Source organism: Leptonotus elevatus, chromosome 8, assembly GCF_054856555.1.
Source record: "Leptonotus elevatus isolate MCC_2025b chromosome 8, RoL_Lele_1.0, whole genome shotgun sequence".
NCBI classification, from domain to species: Eukaryota; Metazoa; Chordata; class Actinopteri; order Syngnathiformes; family Syngnathidae; genus Leptonotus; species Leptonotus elevatus.
In genome coordinates, this window is record NC_141246.1 from 15,253,579 (window position 1) to 15,276,668 (window position 23,090).

General features: G+C 38.9%; 1 protein-coding gene across 2 annotated transcripts in view; it reads left to right on the plus strand.

The window, feature by feature from the left end:
* The window catches only part of sgcz (sarcoglycan zeta), a 262,252-nt gene that overhangs the window by 150,397 nt on the left and 88,765 nt on the right, over window positions 1-23,090 (plus strand). For both annotated transcript variants that reach the window (XM_086083894.1, XM_086083892.1), the window contains exon 2: window positions 8,601-8,810. In XM_086083894.1, the coding sequence (XP_085940020.1) occupies window positions 8,601-8,810 (210 nt within the window). The remainder of the gene's footprint in view (window positions 1-8,600; window positions 8,811-23,090) is intronic.

Here is a 23,090-nt window from a genome sequence, read left to right on the forward strand (position 1 = left end):
AAACACGTCCAGGCTTCCAACTTTGGCGTCAAACTCGCAGTCATCATCATCATCATCATCAATCTGCATTGGTCGATGCCAACTCTCCATCGCCCGATCGAATGTCCGCTTGTGCAGAAGTACCCGGCCGGCTATTGTGCGCGTTTTCCGGCCTTAGCAGCGCTAGCCGCGCTAGCCGCGCGTAGCCGGTGAGGCTTACTACGTGATAGTAACAGGCCAAAGCTTCCAACTTTGGCGTAGAGCTCGTTGTCATCATCATCGTTGACATCAATGCGCTTTTTAGTATTGATTGATGCTTTCCGTCTTTGAAAAAAATGCTCAAGCTGAGCTGCTTGTAACCGGTTGCTTGGTCAAGCCATTGTGGCTTGGATCAGCCATTGTCTCCTCAACACTCTAGCTCCGCCTCACGTCTTCTACTGACGCCCACGGTGGGCGGCCCATCCAACCTTGTGCAAAGAGAGTCATCGCTGCCCTCTAGGGGCCAAAACGAGTCTTTGACTAATCAGATCAGCCTGATTCTTTCAGCACAGCTGCCCAAGGCTTTCCTGCACCCGTTTTTGAAAAAAAAAAAAAAAAACATAGGGGACGTCTTTTAACGTCCTCGGCGCCCTTCCCTAGGTTTATGCTAAACGTTTTATAACGTTTATGGCAGTCAAAGAGTTAATTAATAAATTAAACATTTAATTAATTAATTACACATGTATTTAATTATTTATTCATTTTTTGCACTTTTGGGTCCTCCGCAGCTAGGAAGCTTAAGTTGTGGGATTTGTGTGTGTGTGTGTGTGTGTGTGTGTGTGTGTGTGTGTGTGTGTGTGTGTGTGTGTGTGTGTGTGTGTGTGTGTGTGTGTGTGTGTGTGTGTGTTCATGCACACCTTGTTCTTCTTCATCCATCAAATCCACCTAGATCGCACCTATATCAGACTGTATACTAAATGTACATACAGTACTAGACTGTGCACCTATTTTTTTTCCCAGCCTTTTGCAAAATTCAGCAAAGCAGTGTCTGACTTGACATTTACCTCACACCCCACATGCATTAATATTCCTGTGGTTACATAATGAGACAGCATGACTATGCCAGACTGCAGCCTTTTGCGTCAAAATGGAACTTTTCAACTTGGTGATGATATCCTGAGCCACATTGCCAGCGGGGATGACACGGTGTGATCTGACAACCACTTTGAAGAAATCCCTGTCGGATGCTGTGTGATTGGATATTTCTCCTAATGCATTTGGAAAGCTTTTTACAGTAAATGTATCTGCAAGAAAGATGAAAGATAACTTCAGAAAGTGTCATCTTTCCTGCATTTTCATCTCCTGTCAGTGTATTAGTTTTTAGTGAATGAATGCTGTTGATTTTATTCTTCATGTTTGATGGGAATAAAAACAAATTTCCATATATGTTCAGGGTTGGGAGGGTTACTTTTAAAATGTAATCCATTACAGTTACAAGTTACCTGCTAAAAAAATGTAGTTAGTAATGTAATCTAAGTACCATAATATTAAAGTAATGTAACTTGATTACTTTTGGATTACTCCAATATTGAGTATGCTCATGAAGACAAAATAAAAATAAATATCACCACAATATATATTCTATACAATGTGCCCCTGCTATTTGCGGGTGATAGGGACCCAGGCAGCCTACTAATAGCAAAAATCCTTGTATAATTAAAACACATTAAACTATATGGATAAATGGGGTCTTTGGTTGACTGATTGAAGGCCATATGCTGTTTCGAATTTAAAGCAACCACACCTCACAGACAGAAAATTGTAATACCTCAAAATAATCCCCATTTTCTATAAATCTACCTGTAATCTGATTACATGTTTTTTTCCTGTACTGTAACGGAATACAGTTAAATTTTTTATATGTTCTGATTACGTAACGCCGGTATATGTATTCCGTTACTCCCGAAGCCTGTATATGTTCAAATCCTTTCATCCTCCTTCGTTTACTGTGCCTCTCATACGATGATTATTTGTAGCCTATTTGTAAAAGTGCACTAACACATCTGATTCTATGACATATTGATATATTGCAGCGTATTGGTTCAGATGTGTCTGAGCCTATTTAAAGATTCTCCCAAGCCGCTATGTTGCTTATTAGTTTCATTAATTCATAATTCAATTAGTTACAACATCTGTTGTCTAAAATGGGCATACACTGTGTGAATTAAGCCGAGTACGAGTTGTCAGATTTATTTTTGAGTCAGGGCCAGTTTCGGGTCTTGTGGTGAGACTTTGTTGGTTGTGCAGTTGTGCAGCCAGGTAATGAGTTTTCATTTTTTGAATCTACAGACAGTTAAATCTTTTTGGTTTGGCAGTGTGCAATAGTAGGAAAAATGTGTTACCTAACGTAACGAAGCGACTCTTGCTGTTCAACATTCAACAAGGAAACGGTGAGTAATTCTGCAAGAACAGAATTAATTGCAGCGTCCATTTGTCCATGTTAGGTTTGTTTGTTTGCCTCGGAGTCATGATCGGTCCGAACCATCGGTGGAAATCAACTGGCTCGGTACACGATGTATTCTCCGGAGTTTGTGAACTCAAAAATACCGCGCGATCAGTACCAGCCACATCAAACGCTGCACTCACACCACTATGGTGATGCAATCTTCCCAAACAATTTTTTAAGTTTTTGGAACCATGCAATAAATAAAACGATGATCTGACTAAGCAGTTGAATTGGCAGAAATTAATCTGCACGTAATTAACTGCGCCGAAGCTTCACAGCTATCCTTTTTTGACAAAAAGGCTTTCTCAAATGTATCCAATCTTACTTTCAATTTTGAGGCATCATAATTCTGCATTTCTCAGACAGCTGAAGTGTCCATTATAATTTTTTGCTCTCAAGCACTTGAACAGAAGACAAAACATGAAAATTGAGCACTTTTCAACATGGTTTCCGCCTAACAAAAGCGATATACTTTTAAATGTGCTTCTTGTCTCGTAATGTTTCCTTCACAATGCACACATTTACACATTATGATGTGGAACGTACAGTATGGCAATGCACCAGTGGACATGTTTTGGTTTATTGCCACATTGCATCATGGGTACATTCCTTAATATCTTATGACAGTTCAGTCACCCTGTATATGTGTTAAGTGAAGTGTAATAAAGCCCCGGGGATGTAAAGACAAACATACTAGTAGAGAAAGCAAAGCATCATACGGCAGCACTGGTCAGACTGGTGCTGAATCCGTGAGATTATTTAAATATTTTACTATTATGCACTTGTATGCCCCAACATGAATTGCACCTTCTAAAAGGACAATTAGAATAAATCAACACCTCTCTCCTTCAATAAAAATCTAGATCATTATAACGATGATTTACTTCACAGCTGTGGTATTATACTTTACTCCATTAGATTTGTCTGAGTAGAGGAAATAAATCGATAAAGTATGCTTATATTGTCAACACATGCACACACATACACACACTGAAAATAAACCTCAATTTTCAATTGCACATGACTAAATTGTGGTAAAATGATGCACTCTTTTCCCTTAAATAATCAAATATGGTAAGCGCATTTTAATCACGTGCGACCGATGTTCAAATTAAGTATGTATATATTAGAGGTTTCAAAATGAGTGCGTTTCAGTTAATTCCTTTAACAACACTAAAAAAATTTTTTACGCGCGATTAATGACCGGCCCTTACTTGGAAAGCCTGTACTGGGGAAATTCCAGTTGCAACGCAGCAGACACGTCCACGTCAAAATTTTGCAGTAATACATTTAATAATAATGCATATATTTACGGAGACTGGGGTCAAGTTGTATTTTACAATTTTATAAATGTGCAGAATTCCACAAGTTACTTCATGTTAAAGATTAGATAGCTCTTAATATGAAAAGAAAAATGGCAATTATGCCATCTAAGAGGCAGAAAAATCACCTCAACACAAATCAATATCACACTCGTTTTTTACAGTACAGTACAGTACAGTACGTCTTGTTAATTTTAATCCAATTTGATGAATTATTATGAAATTACTTTGTCATGAATATAAGATGCTGCCATATTTAGGCTATATTATTATATAAAATGTTTCCAGTTTTTTAACAAGAGTATGAAAACTTAGATTTGTATTGTATATTTTATTGTACATTTAGAACATATATTTAAAAAAATTGTTCAGTTAACCTAACTTGCTTATGTTTAGTCCCTGAGAGGAATCAGGGAGCTTCTGGGGAGATAATAAGGATCATGTGAACAGCAGGTGGCCGCCATCACAAATCCAGACTTTCCCGTTAATCTTCAACCACCTTACAAAAGTTCAGTTTTACCCTATTTTGAGAAGGAGGTAATTGCCTGGACGTAATAAGACCTTGGGCTTGCCTTTCTAAAAGACAAACAGTGCCCCTGTAGAGAGGAAGATAATAGGTTCATATGTTGTTTGAGACCAATAAAACAAAACGGAAAGTCAGTGCTTTTCTTTAGTTTTTCCTGGAGACTAGCCGAGCGTCAGCATTTCTGGCTTCCCTTCGACGCTTGTTGGTATCATTGCATAAAAGAATGGAGAAAGAGTCTTTCTGTGGGAGAGGAAAACTACTGATTTGTTACGGTCGTGGAGGCTCAGCAAATAGAGATTATAACACGTGTGTGAGACCATGATGAAGAAGTACAGAAGAAATTAGGAGGTGAATACGAAGATAGAGAAAGAGTGTCTCAAGTGTGCCGAGGTAAAGAGAGTTGTAGAGGCAGAGATGGACACAGATAGGCTGATAGTGGTGCCTTGTAGCCAGTGTCTGTATCTCCTGCCACCGATGAATCCTGCTGCACGACAACTAATGGACTCCACCGTTCTCTGGTGTCTTATCTTCCCACTCTCTCATTCGCTCGCTTCTACACTCGCCATCCACTTCTGTGCTCGCTATTGTCTCTGCTTTATCAGCCACTTCCTCTTCCTCATTCTTATCCCCTCTCCTCCCGTGCTTTTCAGATTCAGTCTCAGTGGAACCACGACTTAAGTCGAAGGACACCGGTTTAAAAAAAAAAAAAAAGTGTGTTTATTATCCTTTTCAAATGCTCCAAATAAAATTCACCAAAGTAAATGAAGAAAAGCAGTTAGGGGGCTTTGAAATAAGTTATCACAACCAATACAAGAAAAGCAGGACTCACACAAAAGCATGTGGCTCAATATTCAACAGCCCAAGGACATTTCTTCATACACCACGTGGTGCCTCGACCCACTTTCCGAATTTGTCAATCAGACTTTTAAAATATTGAAAAGAAAAAAAGAAAGAAGTGCAACCTCCCATTTCAATGCATTTTGTGCATATGCAAAAAACTTGGCAAGAATTATTTTTTTTCCCCCCCAAAGAAACTTTTGTGTTCAATGTTATGAGTGAGCATTTAATCACTTATTAGAGTATGACAGTTTATTATTATGTTTTTGAACCAGTATGGTGAGGAGCAGTTGAATGAAAGAGGATGTGCATATGCTCATAGCTAAGCTGCTCTTGACCCCTCTAACCCCCCCCCCCCCCCACACACACACACACACATAAGAGCACAATGTTGCCAACATCATACTTTCGGTTTTATGTCATTAAATACAGTGAAATGGGTGACAGCTACATTTTTATTGTACTGTTATTACCAGAGCAATAACATCTACCAGTGTAGTGAAAGAAAAGAGAGGGGGGGAAACAAGAATACTTCCTTGCAAGAAAACGAGTGGTTATTTCAACTGAAATACTAAGTGAAATAAAAATAATTTAAATAGGCCTACACTTTTCTTTTTTAAGGTCAAAAAGAAAAATAAATGAGTAGAAATTAGTCGAGAAATGAATCTGCAAAAGCATTAAATTAATCCGCATTAGCATAATTATTATATTTGCTTGTACATAAATGTTTTGGTCTTATGAGTTAATCTTACACTAAAATAAAGGCAAAAGAACCATAACTTAATATGAAGAACAGTATTTTTTTTTATCTACCTGTACTTCAATTAGAGTTGTTATTCCTAAGCACTTTGACTTGCAGTCGTTCACTATAGCAAAACATCTGTGGCTTTATTTATAATTATTTATTTATATTATTTATAATTGCGGCCAATGCGATTTGAAAATTGCATTGTACTACATTGCAATGTTGATTAAAATTCTATTAAATTGTTCAACATAACAATAAAGGTAAATAATTGTAAACAAATATTTAGGTCCACTCCCCTTAGTGTCCTTGTTTCTCTTTACTGTATATAAACATGTTCCGCACTGCAGACAAAGAAGATAAACATGTAGCCAGGTAACAAGAAAGGAAATCAAGGCAACATGTCAAAACATCCATCTATCCATTTTACACCGCTTATCCTGTTCAGGGTCGTGGGGCAGACAATGTAAGTAACAGTATGCGCTTCATCCTAAACTCCATCCGTCCATCAAATCTGAGGCTTCTCTCGAGTAGGATACTCGACTGTTGGAGTCTTTCCCAGCTGGCAAAGGGTGAGAGGCAGGACTTAGGAGTGATCATCCGTCAATCACAGGGCTGACATACACGTAGGAACAGACAACCAATTACACTCACATTCACACCTATAAGCAATTTATCGTCTTCAATACACTTAACATGCATTTGAGTCCTGTTGGGGGAAGCTGTAGTACCTGGAGACAACCAATGACAGCAGAGGAGACTTAACTCTACTACTGTGCATCTGGTACAAGTTTGTGTCGTGCCACAGGATATTTTAGCTAAGCACTTGGTCACCCACTTAAGACAAATAGGTTTCTCGAAAAGAAACCCCCTTTTCCCCTCAGCACAGGCAATGGCTTGTAACTTAATTACTCCAGTCGTTACACGGTATTGCTCACACATGAATATTAAAGAGTTAACTGCTGATTTCATTTGGACCACGTTGCTAACCAAAGAAACAGTCCTGATGCTCTTCAATAGTCTATCAGATAAATTAAAGTGTGGAGTCTTAATGTTGTGATCGAGTTCATTGTACAATGAACAATTTTATGTTGTTTAGAGGCAGCTTCTTTTCCAGTGATTAGCATTCCAGTACAGTGGCAGATGCTGCGTAATGTTTTATACGTCCATGTATATGTTTGGTCAAGCTACTCGCCGAGTTCATCCTTTTATTTATTTGTGGTAAAACTCAATTTCAGATCCTTTGACTAAGCTCATCAACCATCGGCATTTGTTTACACATCTGGACAATGCTAGTGTTTGTGGAAATGCAATAATACCGCTCGCCCTCTATCCATCATGTTCATCCTTCCTGTCTCTGTTTCTCCTACTGGTATTGAATTTCCATTTGTCTTTTCTTACTCCCAGGCTCACTTATCAACAAGATACCTAGTAAAATGCCAATTGTCAAAAGAATTGTCCAATGATATGTCTTCATCTAAAATCAATCTTCATTATCTAAATGTGTTGCTGGAATGGTTTTTAATATCCATTTCACCAATTGACAAAATTATCACTGTGCAATAAAAAAAAAAAAAGTGAAATGAGAATTTAGCTAAGTAGGCTGCGTGCAACACGTGATCATAAAATAATGTACTATGTTTCTCTTTAGACTTGGTGAAGCAGCATGTGAGTGATTGTCCACGGTTATTGTTCTCCGCTGTGTTCCAAGGATCTGTAAATGATTATTGTTTGTGGTCGGGAGGTGGGCAGCTGCCTGTAGTGTTGTAGTCAAGACCACACTAACCGAGACTAAGACATGATTGAGACTAGAGAGTAGGCCTACTGGGACCGAGACAAGTCCAAAACTGTTGGATGTCAAAACCAACTAAACATGCCTTTGATTCCAAGACGAGACAGAGATCCTTCAAAAGTGATATCGAGATCAGTGTTGAAACTGAGACCGAGCTCGAGAACTATATCACGAGCTGCCAGATCTTGGGTGTCAAAATTAGTGGGTTAATTTTGAGTTAGTTTAAAGTTATTTTAACGCCACCATTTTTTTTAATGTGCAATTAATGCCCGCCCCTTACTTGGAAAGCCTGTAATGGGAGAATTCCAGTCGCGACACAGCAGACACATACATCCACGCCAAAATTTAGCAGTAATAAATGTAATAATAATGCATATATTTGTGGAGACTGGGGTCAAGTTGTATTTTACAATTTAAAAAATGTGCAGAATTTCACAAGTTACTTCATGTTAAAGATTAGACAGCTCTTAATATTAAAAGAAAAAGCTGTCACCAAAGTCTTACAAATGCAATTATGAGATCTAGCGCAGAAAAATTATCTTACCAACACAAATCAATCACACTTGTTTTTAACTTTAACTAAATTTTATGAGTTATGAAATTACTGTATCAATGATTACCCCCCCCCCCCCCACTGTTAGGTTAACAAGAGTATGAAAATTTTGGGAAAAAATATTTTATTGAATATTTAGAACAGATATAAAATTTGCGATTAATCGTGAGTTAACTATTGAAGTCATGTGATTAATTACGATTAAAAATGTTAATCACCTGACACCCCTAAATTGTACATTCATTCATCTGTTCTATACAATCACTCAGCATTCTGCAAAAATTAATTTTTCCCAGTGTTTAATGCAGTGTGTCTAATACTTCACAACAAAGAATAAACGTGGCATATTTGTCTTTTTCAGATGACTCAGGAGCAGTACATCCTGGCAGCGCAGCCAAATTCCCTGCACCAGCGGGGATCGTCGATGTGCGGAGCCCAGGTGTACCCCGCGGTGGGAATCTACGGCTGGAGGAAAAGATGCTTGTACTTCTTCATTCTCCTTCTTGTCGTCACCATGATTGTCAACCTGGCGCTGACCATCTGGATCCTCAAAGTCATGAATTTCACTCCGGTAAGAGGCGAGTTGTCTGTGTCATTAAAATGACAAAATGTTATATGGTTCAGTGCTCATGGGGGAGTTTATGTGAAGAACGCTCTTAGGGGTGCTTTAAAAGCTTTGCTGTCAGGGAAAAGAAAGGTTGTACTATTTGTTAACTAGTCCTAAATGTTTGGGCAAAAATATGCTCTAAAAGACCGGAAGTTGGTTCCTTATGTAGCGTCTGTGTTTGTACAGGTGTGCTGTTTGTTAGTGGTATGGATCAATTTCAGCTCTCATTGCTCAATTGTTTAGTTCTATATCAAATGATGGCATGAAAAACAAGGGCATCAGTAGAAAAAGAATAAAATATTAGAAAGGAGTTAGCTAAAGTATGTGATCTGGGTTGTTGTACCATTATTACAAGCTAGAGTTCTGTCAAAATGATTCTGATCCCGTTGTAAGTAGAGCAACGTTTCTATAACATAAAATCGCCAATCAGTATGGGTTCATCTCCTTTCAAGCTCGACTCTATAAGCATATCGTCGAGGGGTTACAGCTCCCAAGCAACCAATAATCCCATAATATCGCCTCAAGGCACCGGAGCCTAAACTCTGATGGTTGGCATGCAAATGGTGCCGCGTCTCACCTGGCTTATGTTTCAATATATATAGGAGAATATAAGAGGAGCAGTAAAAAAATAAAAGGAAGGAAGGATGCCGTTAAAAAATATGTATGCCTGCGGGAAGGCAGCCAGCACAAGGTATAAAAAGAGCAGAGGATATTTCATAGGCTAACAGTGTGAAAAAGAATATGGAAAACCACAAGAGTAGTCATAAAGGCAAAAGGCGAGAACGGAGAAAGAAATATTAATGAAAACAAGTCAATGTGGAATAAATAAATTATGATATGAATACATTAAAACACTAGCCATATAATAAACTGTTTTCATCATCATTAGCAGAAATATGACAATGTGGACAAAGGTTACACTTTAAAGATCCTATAAAGTAATTTTCATGTTTTGTTTCTAAAATATGTTTGAAGATAAGTGTTTAAAGCCTGCAAAGACAAAGATAAAAATGTGGGAGTGAAGTGTTGAGAAATAGTTAGGGTGACCAGATTTTCAAAATGAAAACCCGGCCCACTATAATTTTGCTAAAAATCAAATATACAATAAATTCTCACTAGAGCCTCTTTACATAGAACAAATTTAATCGCTAGTCAATCTGGTGACCGGTGGTTGTGTTATTTCTTTAGCTAATGCTAAATGCTATCTTTGTTGACAGTTCAACAGCAAATGCACTCACCTCAAGCCAACCTTTTTTTCTTGGTCCCGGCAGCTATTGGAAGCTGGCTGTGCTGTTTACCTCGCGCTAGCCCTACATTGTAACATTTGAAATATACCGCCAAAAAAGCTCAGCTTGCGTTGGATCTGACCGACGTTTGTAGCATTAGGCTAGTAAGACTACATTTCCCATGATTGTAGACAGGTAAGCAGGAAGTAGTTATAGTCCAGATTTGATGAAAACGCGCTTAATTGTTAGCAGTTAGATGTGGATAAGAATGCAAACATGAATGTGAAAGTAAAAAGGAAGAAATTGAACTGCTAAATTCCCTTTTAATTGGTTTATTGTATTAATCTCTATGACGACTATGTGACAGACATATACATGGCACAAACAATGAGGTATATGCCACAGAGGAGGCGGGACTTCCGACTTCCGTAAGTCAGACACCTATGCTGTCGCAAAAATAACGGGAAGTGACTTACGGAAGTTGGAAGTCCGTGGCATCTACCCCATTGGCTTGCTGACTGGACAAAAACCAAAACAAAAATCAGCAAACAAGACCCAATCTGTGTGAAAGTGCGACAAAACACTGGGGCTCTTGAAATCCACTGGGTCGGGACACAAGGTTCAAAATTGGGACTGTCTCGGTTAAACCAGGACATCAATCTTGCAGTTAGCAGGCCCGCTAAGTAGGTGCTAGCTAGCTTGCTTGCTGGCTCGTGGAGCGGTGGTCTAGTGGACCGTTGGTTCAATTGGTCCTTCGACCGCTCTCTTCACCTCTTGCATGCCTCACACAGCCACTCGTTACACTCGTAATAAACATTTGGGTTGACCAATCAATGGATGACTATGTATCTTATCCCATGGATTAATTGGCTGTTTCAGTGCTCTTTGGACTTTTAAAATTTAAAAGGTGAAATAAAATAAAAAGCACATTATGCTGAGGATTTTTTTTGAGGGGTGGAAATGGGGTACATTAATTGCCTTACAATTAATTAAGTCTGTACAGTATGGCATGCATGCTCAGCATCTCCCTTCAAGCATCTGCTTTCTTGCTCCATAGAGACCCATTCATCGATTTTACTGCCTGCCAGAGTAAATGTAAATGGATGATGAGCTGGCAGGTGGGTGTTGGAACGTCAGAATGACTTTCCGTTGGACTCACAGAACCGCACAAATGTTTGGGTTCAGACCCTTTGAATCTGCAGCTGCTACTGTGATACAATACACATGGTCAGATACTGGGCAAGTAGAGCTTTCCAGTTTTCCATTTATTCAAAATTGAAACTGCATGTACAAAAAGTGAAGTTGAGAATTAAAATATAAATGTGTATTCAATAAAAAGGTAGTTCAGCTTTAGGGGCCCACAATAGTTTTTTTTCCCAAAATAACTGATTTGTAATTGGCAGCAGTAAATTGTTGAATTGTATTGTTTTGTTTGTACTTTTTGCTGTATTTCATTCTGGCTGAATAGGCAAAGCAATAAGCGATTTGCTTTTCAATAGACAGTTTTGGCAATAAATTACGATGGAAGGCACTGGCGTGGGGCTCAACCTGTGTTTGAAAGGCAGAGTGAGTCAGCAAGGATATTCACGTATGCACATTGTGTCAACATTTATTCAGCACCGAGCTGCTCGTGCTGATGTGTCAGTGCAAGCCTGCCTATTCATGCATTCATTCGCGTGTTCCTTCCTCTTTCAAATATGTGAGCATTTGCTGCAGAAATTTTAATTTTCAGCTGACATTCTATTTATTCTGCTTTCCTCCTCAAGCTTGTGTTACAACTTTGGAGTTTTAATCCATCCCTCTTCACTAAAAGTTTAATCTTTTTGTTTGCGAAGTATCCTTTCGTAAGTGTGTTCAGAGCATGCTTAAAATCGATAGCAATGATCAACATTAAATTAGGCTATTACACTTGAAGGAAAAGAGAAAAATATGTCCCTGTGTGATAAAATGAAGCAGTGACGTCTCTGGTATGAAAAGTTGACGGGGCACAAAAGTGGGCACTTTACATCCACAAGCAGCAAAGCAAATTGTAATTTAATTCAAGATCACAATCCAGTGGAAAAGCGCTATAAACATGACATAGACTACCATTTATTCATAGCCTTACAAATTAAGGCTATAGATAAAACCTTCGAATGGTTAAAAATAGGGCTGTGCAATTAATTGAAATCCAATTACAATTTCAATTATTACACTCCACAATTACATAATTATAGTGTTTCAAATAATTGTATTTGTCTTAATATTTTTTCATGTTTAAACATTTTCTTGTTTTGTATAAAAAAATAATTGTGATTTCAATTATTACCAAAATGATTGGGATTATTACTTTTTCTATAATCGAGCAGCCCTAGATCAAAATAAAAATGCTACTCACCAGTGTTGTTCATTCAGCTCAGTTTCTAGCTGAACTTTATTTCCAATTGGCCAGATTTTCTTCAATTCAACACATGGAAACATTTTGCTGAAATTACTGAAAAGCGTGCTGTCTACAACAAGCAGTGCTGCTATAAGGTGGCCACTCTCGCAAAATCTCACCTTCACTTCCACAAGTTTCCCTCATAACGAAACAGCTGCAGTGTTTTGCCCCCTCCCTTTCTGCAGCGCTATTACGTAGTCTTTTTGCTCGCGATGAAAACCAATCTAGTTTACTGCTGTATGCTGCCATCCGCCAAAACGACAGTGTGCTGTTTCAGCACCGCCACCTGGCGGTCAGAAAGGACGAAATAGCACTGAGCGTGTGTTGATTGGATCTTTACGTCACGTGACATCAGTCCTCTATTTCCATTGGATGATGTTGCCCTCTCCTATTTACGAAGTTAGACCATTGAATTTGGCTTTGTATTATACCATATATGTTTATAACGAAATTAACTTCCAAAAATAATTGGTATTTATTTGAATATTATTATTCTTGATCAAATAAATTTTTATAAATTATTAGCTATAAAGAAGACCAATTATGAGAACGCATAGTGCTCAACTGGTGGGGCCCGGCCCCACTGGCCCCAAATGCAGATACGTCACTGGAATGAAGATCTATAATTGGGAGTTGGTAACTGTGAATTGCATTTCACTGTAAATGGCATTATTGCATGAGGATGCAATGGTTAGCACATTTCCTGACAATTTGAATATTATGTCACATGCGTACAGTGTCGGGAGACATTAATTAGATTTTCTCCTTTTAACGAACTGTAAATATAAATGTCATATGAAGGCAGATTACCGCAAGAGGGTAGAAAGGCTGAAGCTTTCCAAATCATACGCGGAGCATTGTCTTACTGATTTTTAGCCGGACCATTTGAATTAGTCATTTCCTTCAGCTGAAAAGGGCGATAGGTACACGATCTCAATTAGTGACCGAGCTGCACTTTGCTGTCACAGCTGCCGTAGTCATTCATGCTCACCAGATTTGTGTACATTTTCACACTTGCCAAGAGTAGCTTAAGTCCTTCAGCAAATGTAAACTGAGCTCTCTGTGGGAAAGGGAGAAAAGGGCATACATGTGTGTACAAGTACGTGTGCGTGTTTATTTGCATGTGTTTGTTAAAAAGTAGCGCCCCACTGTGCATGCTCAGCTTCTTCCATCCGTCCTCTGCCTTCAGGCTCGAAGTGAGCTGATCTGTTTTGCTCCCTGATGGAGTGGAAATGAGTGGCCCATCTGCAAGCACAGGAAGGCAGAGTGCGACGTGTGAAAAGTGACTGTGTGGGTGTCAGTGGTCACACCATTGGTTTGCTCACAAACCTGCGGTCTGTGGTGGACATGGCCACATAATTCAGATGACTAGATTGTTATTTTTTCTTAATCTTTTTCCACTTCCAAGCATTTGGGCGTACATCTCCCATGTGGTTGTTAAAGGGGAAGTCAACTTTTTTTTTTTTGTGACAGTAATATGTTCTACGCAGCCCCACTAGTCTAAATATGTTATTGTATTTAAGATTGCGTTAGTGGAGTATGAGTTAAGGAGCAAAATCCAGCCGTTTTTATCCATCTTGGAAGGCGGCCATTTTGCTTCTTGCTGTCGTCTGAAGATGACATTGATTGTTTACCTGAGACCTGAGCAACATTAATGTCATCTTCAGTCGACAGCAAGTGCCCCCTGAGATGGATAAAAACAGCTGGATTTTGCTTCATAACTCATATTCCACACAAGTAATTAATCAGAATGTCATGTTTAGAGCAGGGAATACAAGACTTTTAAAAAACTAACCAGCTATTCTGTGTAATGGTTCATTTCAACTCTTCCCTGAAAAAATGTCAATTTAGGTTGAGCGATTATGATTTTATAGCACTTTTTATGAGTGTTTTGGCATTAAGTACAGTATCGGCCATTTTGGACAGTCACATGATCATCGTGACATATCGCGTGTGGAAAATACACATGGATTGACATGCTTGCCAGAGACGACAAAGAGACTAACGAGGAATTATTGCGTCCCACGGCGGACATCAAATGTGGAATTTACGCCCTATAGCAAAGAAGCACTTCTTCAAAAGCAGTACAGCCATGGAGGGCTCGCCAAAGTCGAAGTTGGGGACCGTCTACAAGTTGCGTGTTACAGAGGTTTAAATTACCAGTCAAGTCACCATTGACATTGTTCACTCTGTTAATGTTATTTGTGGACGGTACCTAACCTGGACTGTAAACATCTGGGTGACTTTTACTCTGCTAGGCCAGCTGTTTTGCCCACATTAGGAGACCCCCCCACCCCCCCACACACACACACACACTGCCCTACCCCCACACGGAATGCTATGAAACCTGACGTGCTGAGGATTTTACTCTGATCAGAATTGGCGCAGTAATTGGAATAGAAGACGGCCTTTTTCTTGCCCATTACGTCAGTAAACTCCCATTGAAATGAACAAAGGTGGCTGTCGTGTACGCACGGGATACGTCATCACAATCACGTGACCAGGATAATGGCGTTCACCATGGTGTGTTCTTATTTTGATATTTAATCGGTTTAAAAGAAAATTCAGGGAATAAGATGCCACTTTTATTCTTTATACACAATGACTAATCCAATACTGGAAAATGAGTTATAAGTCTTGTATCGCTCTAAGGTTGACTTCTGTGGGCATAAAACATGTTTAAGTAAATCCCTACACGCCTTACACCACCTGCTGTAAGTCATATTAGAGCTCTTTCTCATTATCATTGGTGATATTGCCATCCAATTTCCAGACGTTCTGAAACTAATGCACAGGTTAGCAGGCTGAAATATTTGGTTTTTGACCAATTAATTTTGATAAAGGGGTTCTGCTAACAGCCACATGCTAGGTGGGGTGCTGAAATATGGTGTAGTAGAAAGGCGTTAGTTGATTTAGATCCAATGTATCTGTTTGTAGTAGGAACAGGTGTTAACCCCAAATGCCAGACCTCCGCATGAGCAAGCATGCTGTGTCACAGTTGTAAAACAATCCTTGAGCTCTCGTAAGCCGGAGGGAAGCAATTTTGGCGTGAAGGTCCACCAGTCCTGTCCACCTTCTACAGGCTAGTAGAGAAAGGCTGTACAAAGCCAGTGTACCCTAAAACTCCAAAATGGGTCTCTGCATGTCCTATATCACATCGCTTGTAGGTGTTAGCACAGCCACTTTGTGCCAACGACTAGGTTATCAACCAGAAATCTTCCTGTATACAGTATGACAGCTGATCCTAACCTTAATGACTAAATGTCAAAATAAAAATTTATATAAAAAATTATAATTCGAAAATTAAATCCCAAAAATAAATATAAATGGAAATATATATATATATAATGTAAATCCAATTTTATATTCTCTCCACCAAGTGGGGAATGTGGGAAAGTACAGTTTAATCAACAGATCAAACCTTTAGGAAGAAGGTAACACACCTTGTCATTTTGAAGTAGGGACGATCTGTATGGAGGACCAAAACTGCCAAAATTCAAAATAAATAAATTACTAAATAAATAAATAAATGACTAAAATTGAAAATAAAAATGGATATTAAAACTATAATTCAAAAATTAAATCCCAAAAATAAATATATATATATATATATATATAATTATTTATTTTTTTTTACATAAAAAAAATGGAAATGGACAATTTTTTTTTCAAATTATAGTTTTTTATATCCATTTTTATTTTCACTTTTAGTCATCTATTTTTGTTATTTAGTCATTTATTTATTTTATATTTTGGCAGTTTTAGTCCTCCATACAGTTCGTCCCTACTTCAAAATGACAAGGTTTGATCTGTTGATTAAACTGTACTTTCCCACATTCCCCACTAGGTAGAGAGAATATAAAACTGGATTTACAAAATAGCAAATCAGTGTACAGTGAGAGCCATTATAAATACATTAAGGGGAAAAAAACATCTTGAAAAAAAACATCAAAAGTCAAGTTTTTGTATATTTTTCAAAAAACGTAAAAGTTTGTCGGCATTCGCCTTTCTAGGTTACACTTTACTGTACCGAGTGCGTGGTTAAGTATGTGTGTGCTGTTGAAAGCAGAATCAGCACTGAAACCTGCTTTACTCAGCTCCTCTCCTTCTCAGCATCATTATGGCTGTTCACACCTGCACACTAGACTTTATTGCATACACACACACACACACACACACATTTTTCTCGTTTTGTCAGTAACAGTGCTGACCTCAGGTCATGGGAGAGTCCTGCGTGAAATGTGCTGTCCTCCTTTGACACACACACTCTTACACACAAACACGCACACACCAACAATCACACATAAGCACAAAAAGAGGTCAATGTCACATAACAATTTGACTTAGAGTGCTGACACACTTTAATTGCTTGGACAGTCACGTCATATGCAGCTGGGTGCACACGTACGCGAGCGTAAACACACAACGAATAAAAATTACATTTTCTGAGGCAATGTCGAATCACAACATATTGTCTCACAACTCTATTTGTGCTAAAGTGGCAGAATGCAAAACTTTGTTAACCAGAAATAACTATTTAGAAATGACTTGGTTGCATGCAAATACAAATAAAGTGACATAGTATGTATTTAGGTTCAAACTGATTAAGTTACTGTAAGATACTGTGACTCTCACTTTGAGTATATTTTGAATGTTCCAGATTCATTGTATTTAGGTGGGCATTTTGTCAATCCGTCAATGATGGACGGCCATTTTGTTGACGATTGATGAATGACGGGAAACTTGGAAAAATGTACGCTAACTACTAAGCATTGCCGGAAGTGGGTTTTGGTCCATCGATGTAATTGTCGATCCGTCAATAAAATCGTCAATCCGTTGTAGCAATTATTTGGGTTGCCGTAATGGTGAATGAGAAATTTAGACGGTAATGAGGGGAGTTGTAATTTCCTCAGCAACCTCTGGTTGACTTTGTTTGTTTGTAGTAGCAAAATAAACGATACAAATCCTATTATCAAGTATTCATAATCTAAAGTTGCTACTATAGTTAATTTTGGAGTTCTTTGCTTTAATACGAGAATTACTAATCCACTCAAACAAATGATTCGGCAGCAATAGAATCTCTAGAGAACAAATGTATTTAGTAAACACACAGGCATATCAGTCACAGCCTAAAACGTATTAATGAAATGGAATAAAAATGTGAATCACAGATAAAAAGAAAACATGTATCTAATGAACTAAGATAAAAAGGGAATGAAAAAGGTGAATGGAGAGAAGAAATGGAAGCATTTTGACCTGTTAATCCTTTTATATTTGGATCAAAGCGCTGCCCCAGTGGTATGGTCAGATTGCAATGAAGGCGCACTTACGGACTGGTTCAGGTGCACGGGGGGGAGAGAGGGACTCGGCGAGCGTCGATCCTCAGTTGAAGAAAACTCAGTTGGAGGTCAGGGCGGTCGTCGCGCGTACAGCTGGAATGCTGCACTGGTGGTGGTGATGGTGATGGGCGCACGGCTGAGAGGCCGCTGCAGGTCCCCGCGGTCGGTGGTGACGTGCACACGCGGTGTGGAGGCCGCGGAAAAGTCCGAGGCGGGTGAAGCCCAGTTCAGTTGGTTTGGGTGCTGTGGAGCGTCGCTGGCGATAGGCTGGAGTAGAAATCCGCTCAGTACCTAACAGCTGTCGTGAAACTGGGTCGGCGAGACGCTGCGTGATTCAAAGAGCGGAAGGTAGGTGGGTCGGCTCTCGGCAGGAACAGACGCGCGCGTTTTGGGGAGCGCGGTGTGGTTGCGAGTCCTTGCGTGTTGTGCGCTTTGGGGTGCACGGTGTGGTTGCAAGTCCGGGGCTCAAAGAAGGAAGCCACGTGGTTGCTCTCAGCGTGTTTGGCGACCTCGTCTCTCGTGATGGTCAGGAGAAGTTCATGGGGCAAAAAGCGTGTGCAAAGAGAAGAGAAGAGGAGGAAGTTCCTCCGCGCGCTGGCTTTTAAGCTTGCGTCGCAGGGGGTCAAGCAGTCCCTGCCTCTTCCGTGCACTTGAAGCAGACTTGGTCGAATGAGGCCAAGCTTTTGGGATAGCATTTGAGAATTTTGTATCAGAATTGACAAGCCAGATTTTTTATGTATCATTCGGAACACATTTCAAACATTACCGCGATCATAAAGTTATTGAATCCGCTAAGCTTCCTAATTAGCTAAGCTTAGATGGTTGCAGAAGTTACACACATCATTCATCTGAGATAGACATACAGGTTGTGTACAAAGATAAACAACAGAAGTCACTTGATGACAGTCAAGTACATTGAGTCCGTTTATGTCCTGAATTATGTTGACTTCAGATTAATTACGAGCGGCAGGATTCTTGAGGATAATACCGATAGTGACCGCTGTAGGGCACCGTGGTACCGTCTAACTTCCGTGGGGCATTGTTTCCAAAAAACACATCGCTGATTCTTGTAGATAGACCAGACCATAAAAGTGGTCTGGGGACTGATAAGCAGTCCTATCGCTAGTCTGCTTGCTGAACATTCTTTTAGATCTCGGTAGGCGCTGAGGTACTGTGTGTTTCCTGTGGGTGGTAAAAACGAAATTCAGTCCCTTGCTGGAGGGAAGTTTAAAGAGTTTTTCCTTTTTGAACTGTCTCTGGTTGGTTTGAGAAAACACAGGGTTAATCCATCAAGACACACATTTCCCAGGGGCAAATGTTTAAAAAGGCAAAAAGAGAAAAACATTGAGGGTGACGAGCAATATTCGTTACACCGTTAATGACGAAATGCCCATTTTGCTGACGAAAAGACAGCTTGACTATTACAATGCAATTTGTCTTGAAATATTGAGTGGCAATGACGGAGGGGGGTCCCATCTGTTGATGAATGACGGATGCACAAAATTCCTTGACGTGCCCATCTCTCATGTTAAAGTCTCTAGTACTTTCTCAGACCATATATGTCAGTATTAAATGGAACACGACATTACTTTCTCTTTATATTTACATTCTTGGAATGAGTTTCAAAACAAAGAAGTTATAAATGTCTTTGAGTCCACGTAAAAAAAAAAAAAAAAAACAAAGCTTGAGATTACCACCTCTGTGAAAGCAAAGATATTTTTATAGTGTCAGCAACATTTTCAGTTTGATGTTGGAAAAGAACATAAAAAACTGATTTGTGCTTTTATGCATAAGCCCAACCGCCTGTGACAGCTACATTTGATTTAGTCAGCACTATAGTCTTATTATCTTCAGTAGCAATATGTCACAAAATGACACGAAAAACACACACGGCGAGCCCAACGCTTCCCTGCAGTGTGTACAGCTCTATAAGATCTACAGTATGTTTTTGTGTGTGCGTGTTAAGATGAGGATTTTACATTGAGTGTGTCTTTAATGTATGTGGAGGGTTGTGAAATAGACATCAGTCAGCAGTTTTATACTTGTTATCTCTGCTGGCACTCGATCATAGATATTAACAATGATAAATAATGAACACAGTCATCTTTCAGGACCACAGAGTGTGTGTGTGTGTGTGTGTGTACTAACAGGGGCAAGTGTGCTACTTTAAGTGTTTGTCTCAGTGCGTCTTAAGGGATCAGGTTGATTGTGCTTACTTTTATGCTGACGGTCTTGTTTGTGTGTTATTTCCTGTGTGTTGGTTTCATGCAATGTGATGCCGAGGTGGCAGAGCTCTCAAAGCGACTGACCCAAGTGATACGTCAAATTAGTGGCACAACATCTTGCTGGCTGTTTTGTCAGTTAGGTGTTCACCCTCGGTTTTAAACAATACTTGATGACTCTGTAGGATGTACTGTGGTGAGCAATCATTCATCCACATCATCTCATTAAAAATATTGTCCCACCTAATTTCCCTCACATATTTTCTCATGGGATATTCCAGAATGAAAACTTTCCACATGTTAAGACATCTCAAGAGATACGCAGATGTCTTAAACAGAATCTTTTAGATGACAGCGTAAGTTGCCTCAGTGCAAACCACTCCAATTTTAAAGGCTGTCTATCTCTTTATCAAGTAAAATGTATATGAGGTGTGACAATAAAGAAATGAGACTGCCGCGGCCAAGCTCATGACTCAATGCAATTTGGCTAACTGCTTTTGTCACAGTGTTGTGCGACTTAAACTATTCAGATTTAATATTATCATTCTCAGGCTGAAGCTTTTATTTAGAAAACTCCTTGTCACGCTTCTGGAGGTGGCACGATGATGAAGCAAAAAAATAAAAAATAAAATAAATATCAAGGATACACTGGATCGACTCGAAGAAGCAGACATCTCATGTTTTTGTGAATTGAGGGGAAAAAAATATTTTTTTTAATATTTAAACTTAATAAATATTATTTTGTTATGTTAAATTAATTTGTATTAAGAAATTAAGAGGCTATTTTGGGAGAATTTTTTTTAATGTAAAAAGCATTTCAAAGAGTTATTTAATATTGTTTAAACACAAAACCAGACAAATCTAACAAAATTAATGAGTTCAAAAGCAGAGTTCAAAATCCAAAATATTCACATAACTATGAAATTACACTGAAATGTTAAGTATTATGCTTTGTGAATAATAATAACAGATGATTTGTATTAAAACTGAAATCTTTTGAACTAACCCTGAACGTAATTAAATTAACCCTTAATCCAGTGTTTTGCAATTATTTTGTGTTATGCCCCACAGAAGGAAAAACATATCCCCCCCAACACTATAAATAAAAAAAACAAAATAGTTGTAAGTACACCTTTGCAGAGGAACTAATACTGCTTGCACATTCTCTGACGGAAGTGCTCAGCTCTGCTAGTTCATACAGATGACCACAAGTCATTAACAATAGCCGTTTCTCAATATCAAGAACACAGAGTACGTTGTTGTGATGCAACGAGTCGGGTCTTGGTAAGGCCGGTCTCAAGAACAAGCTTCCCAAACAAGCATATCTCGCTGTCATATTTCCGTAATTCATCACAGTTTTATCATGTGACTAGCTTTTAATGAATTTGTACTACTATGTTGATGTTTCAAAATGTGTTTGTACAACATACATCGGTAAAAACCTTACGTCCTTGTGATTTCATGAGATGTCATCAGTGGCGCCCCAAGTCCTGTTCCAATCGGAGTATGCATAAACCAAGACCACACGGATTTCCCGGATGTCGTTCTTTTTTGTTAGTTTAAACCAAAGATCCATTGGTTGTTGCTTTGTGAAGGCTTGGCTGAGAAAATATCCCAAGATGCATTTCATATTTCAAAGAACGAATGGCAGCGGAGGGGCACCACATTTGTTCTTCTTCTTTCTTCTTTTTTCATTTCCGGCAGACAAGACACGGCATGTGCATTGCTGCCCCCCTCCAGCATCACGTTTGTAAGTACAGCATTCCTCCCCTTTAAATATTGAACGTGCAAAGTACAACTTTTATTAAATCTAGTCCTTTTTTAGACAACTTAGTTTAGCAACTGCAATTTACAATATTATATATAAATATATTCATATACAATAAATATGAATTACTATACATTCAAACCTATTTTTTTTATAGATATACCACAATTTCAGGAGAATCAGATTAACATCTCCAATTTACATCGGTGTCTTTCCAGAAGTTTTAATTCCCAATATAATCCGAAATTGTATAAATCCCATGCATAATTTTAAATTATACTTCTTTAATATATTACTCATAATTATATAACATCTAGTGATGTGGTACACAGTTACAGCAATGTGGCAGAACCAGGAAGATCACAGTAAGAATAACATCCGGATATTCCGTCCGTTCTTTGCTCGACCCTTATGGCTTTTTGCGTACTTGCAATTGGACAGTACTTAGGCCGCGACTGATGACGTTTCAAGACATCACAAGGACGTAAGTACGGACAAGAATGCATATTGAGAAATGGACAATGTCAACTCATTACTTCATTAGTCTCCTTATAAAATGAAAGATTGAAAAAAGTGTTTCACCAAAAACAGCCGATATGAGACATATGCTTGGTATGACCAAGCTTGAACTGTCAGTAAAGCATTTCAGCCCCATAATTACTGTTTCTCCGCCTGGATAGACGGCTTCCACGCGCAGTGCGCTATTACAGCTTAGTTGGCCATGTAGCCACAGCAGGAGAATCCCATCTACACCGAGTACAGAGCAGTGACGCAGAGGGGATCAACTGCAGATCGGCTTTGGTCCTGTCATGGCCAAGCTGCGCTTCAGTGGCTGGAGCAATTTTAGATGGATAAGTGTATTTCTGCGGATTTAAGAGATGTTCTCGTGTTACAGAAGAGGATGGCTGCTGTCCGGCTGATGTGTTCAATGTCTCCCTTGTAGGAAGATCATTGACCACTCTGTCCATTCCTTTATATCCACACCATCTGATGTATTTTACCCTGGATTATTAGCATCCAGTAAAAATGATGAGTAAACAATAGAAGGGATTTGTCATGTGTTTGTTTTGATTAGATTTAGTTTTATTTCATGTTTTCTCTGCATCTCTTTTCTTCATATTTTGTCTTTCTTCATTGGTTTTCTTTCCACCTATTCTCATCAGAACGGTCCCTAGTTTCAACTAATCAGATCCCTCCAGTACCTTATGTATTGTCCAGGTGTCCTCGTTATCTCGTCAGTTTGCTTGTATTTAGTTCTTGTGTAAAAATA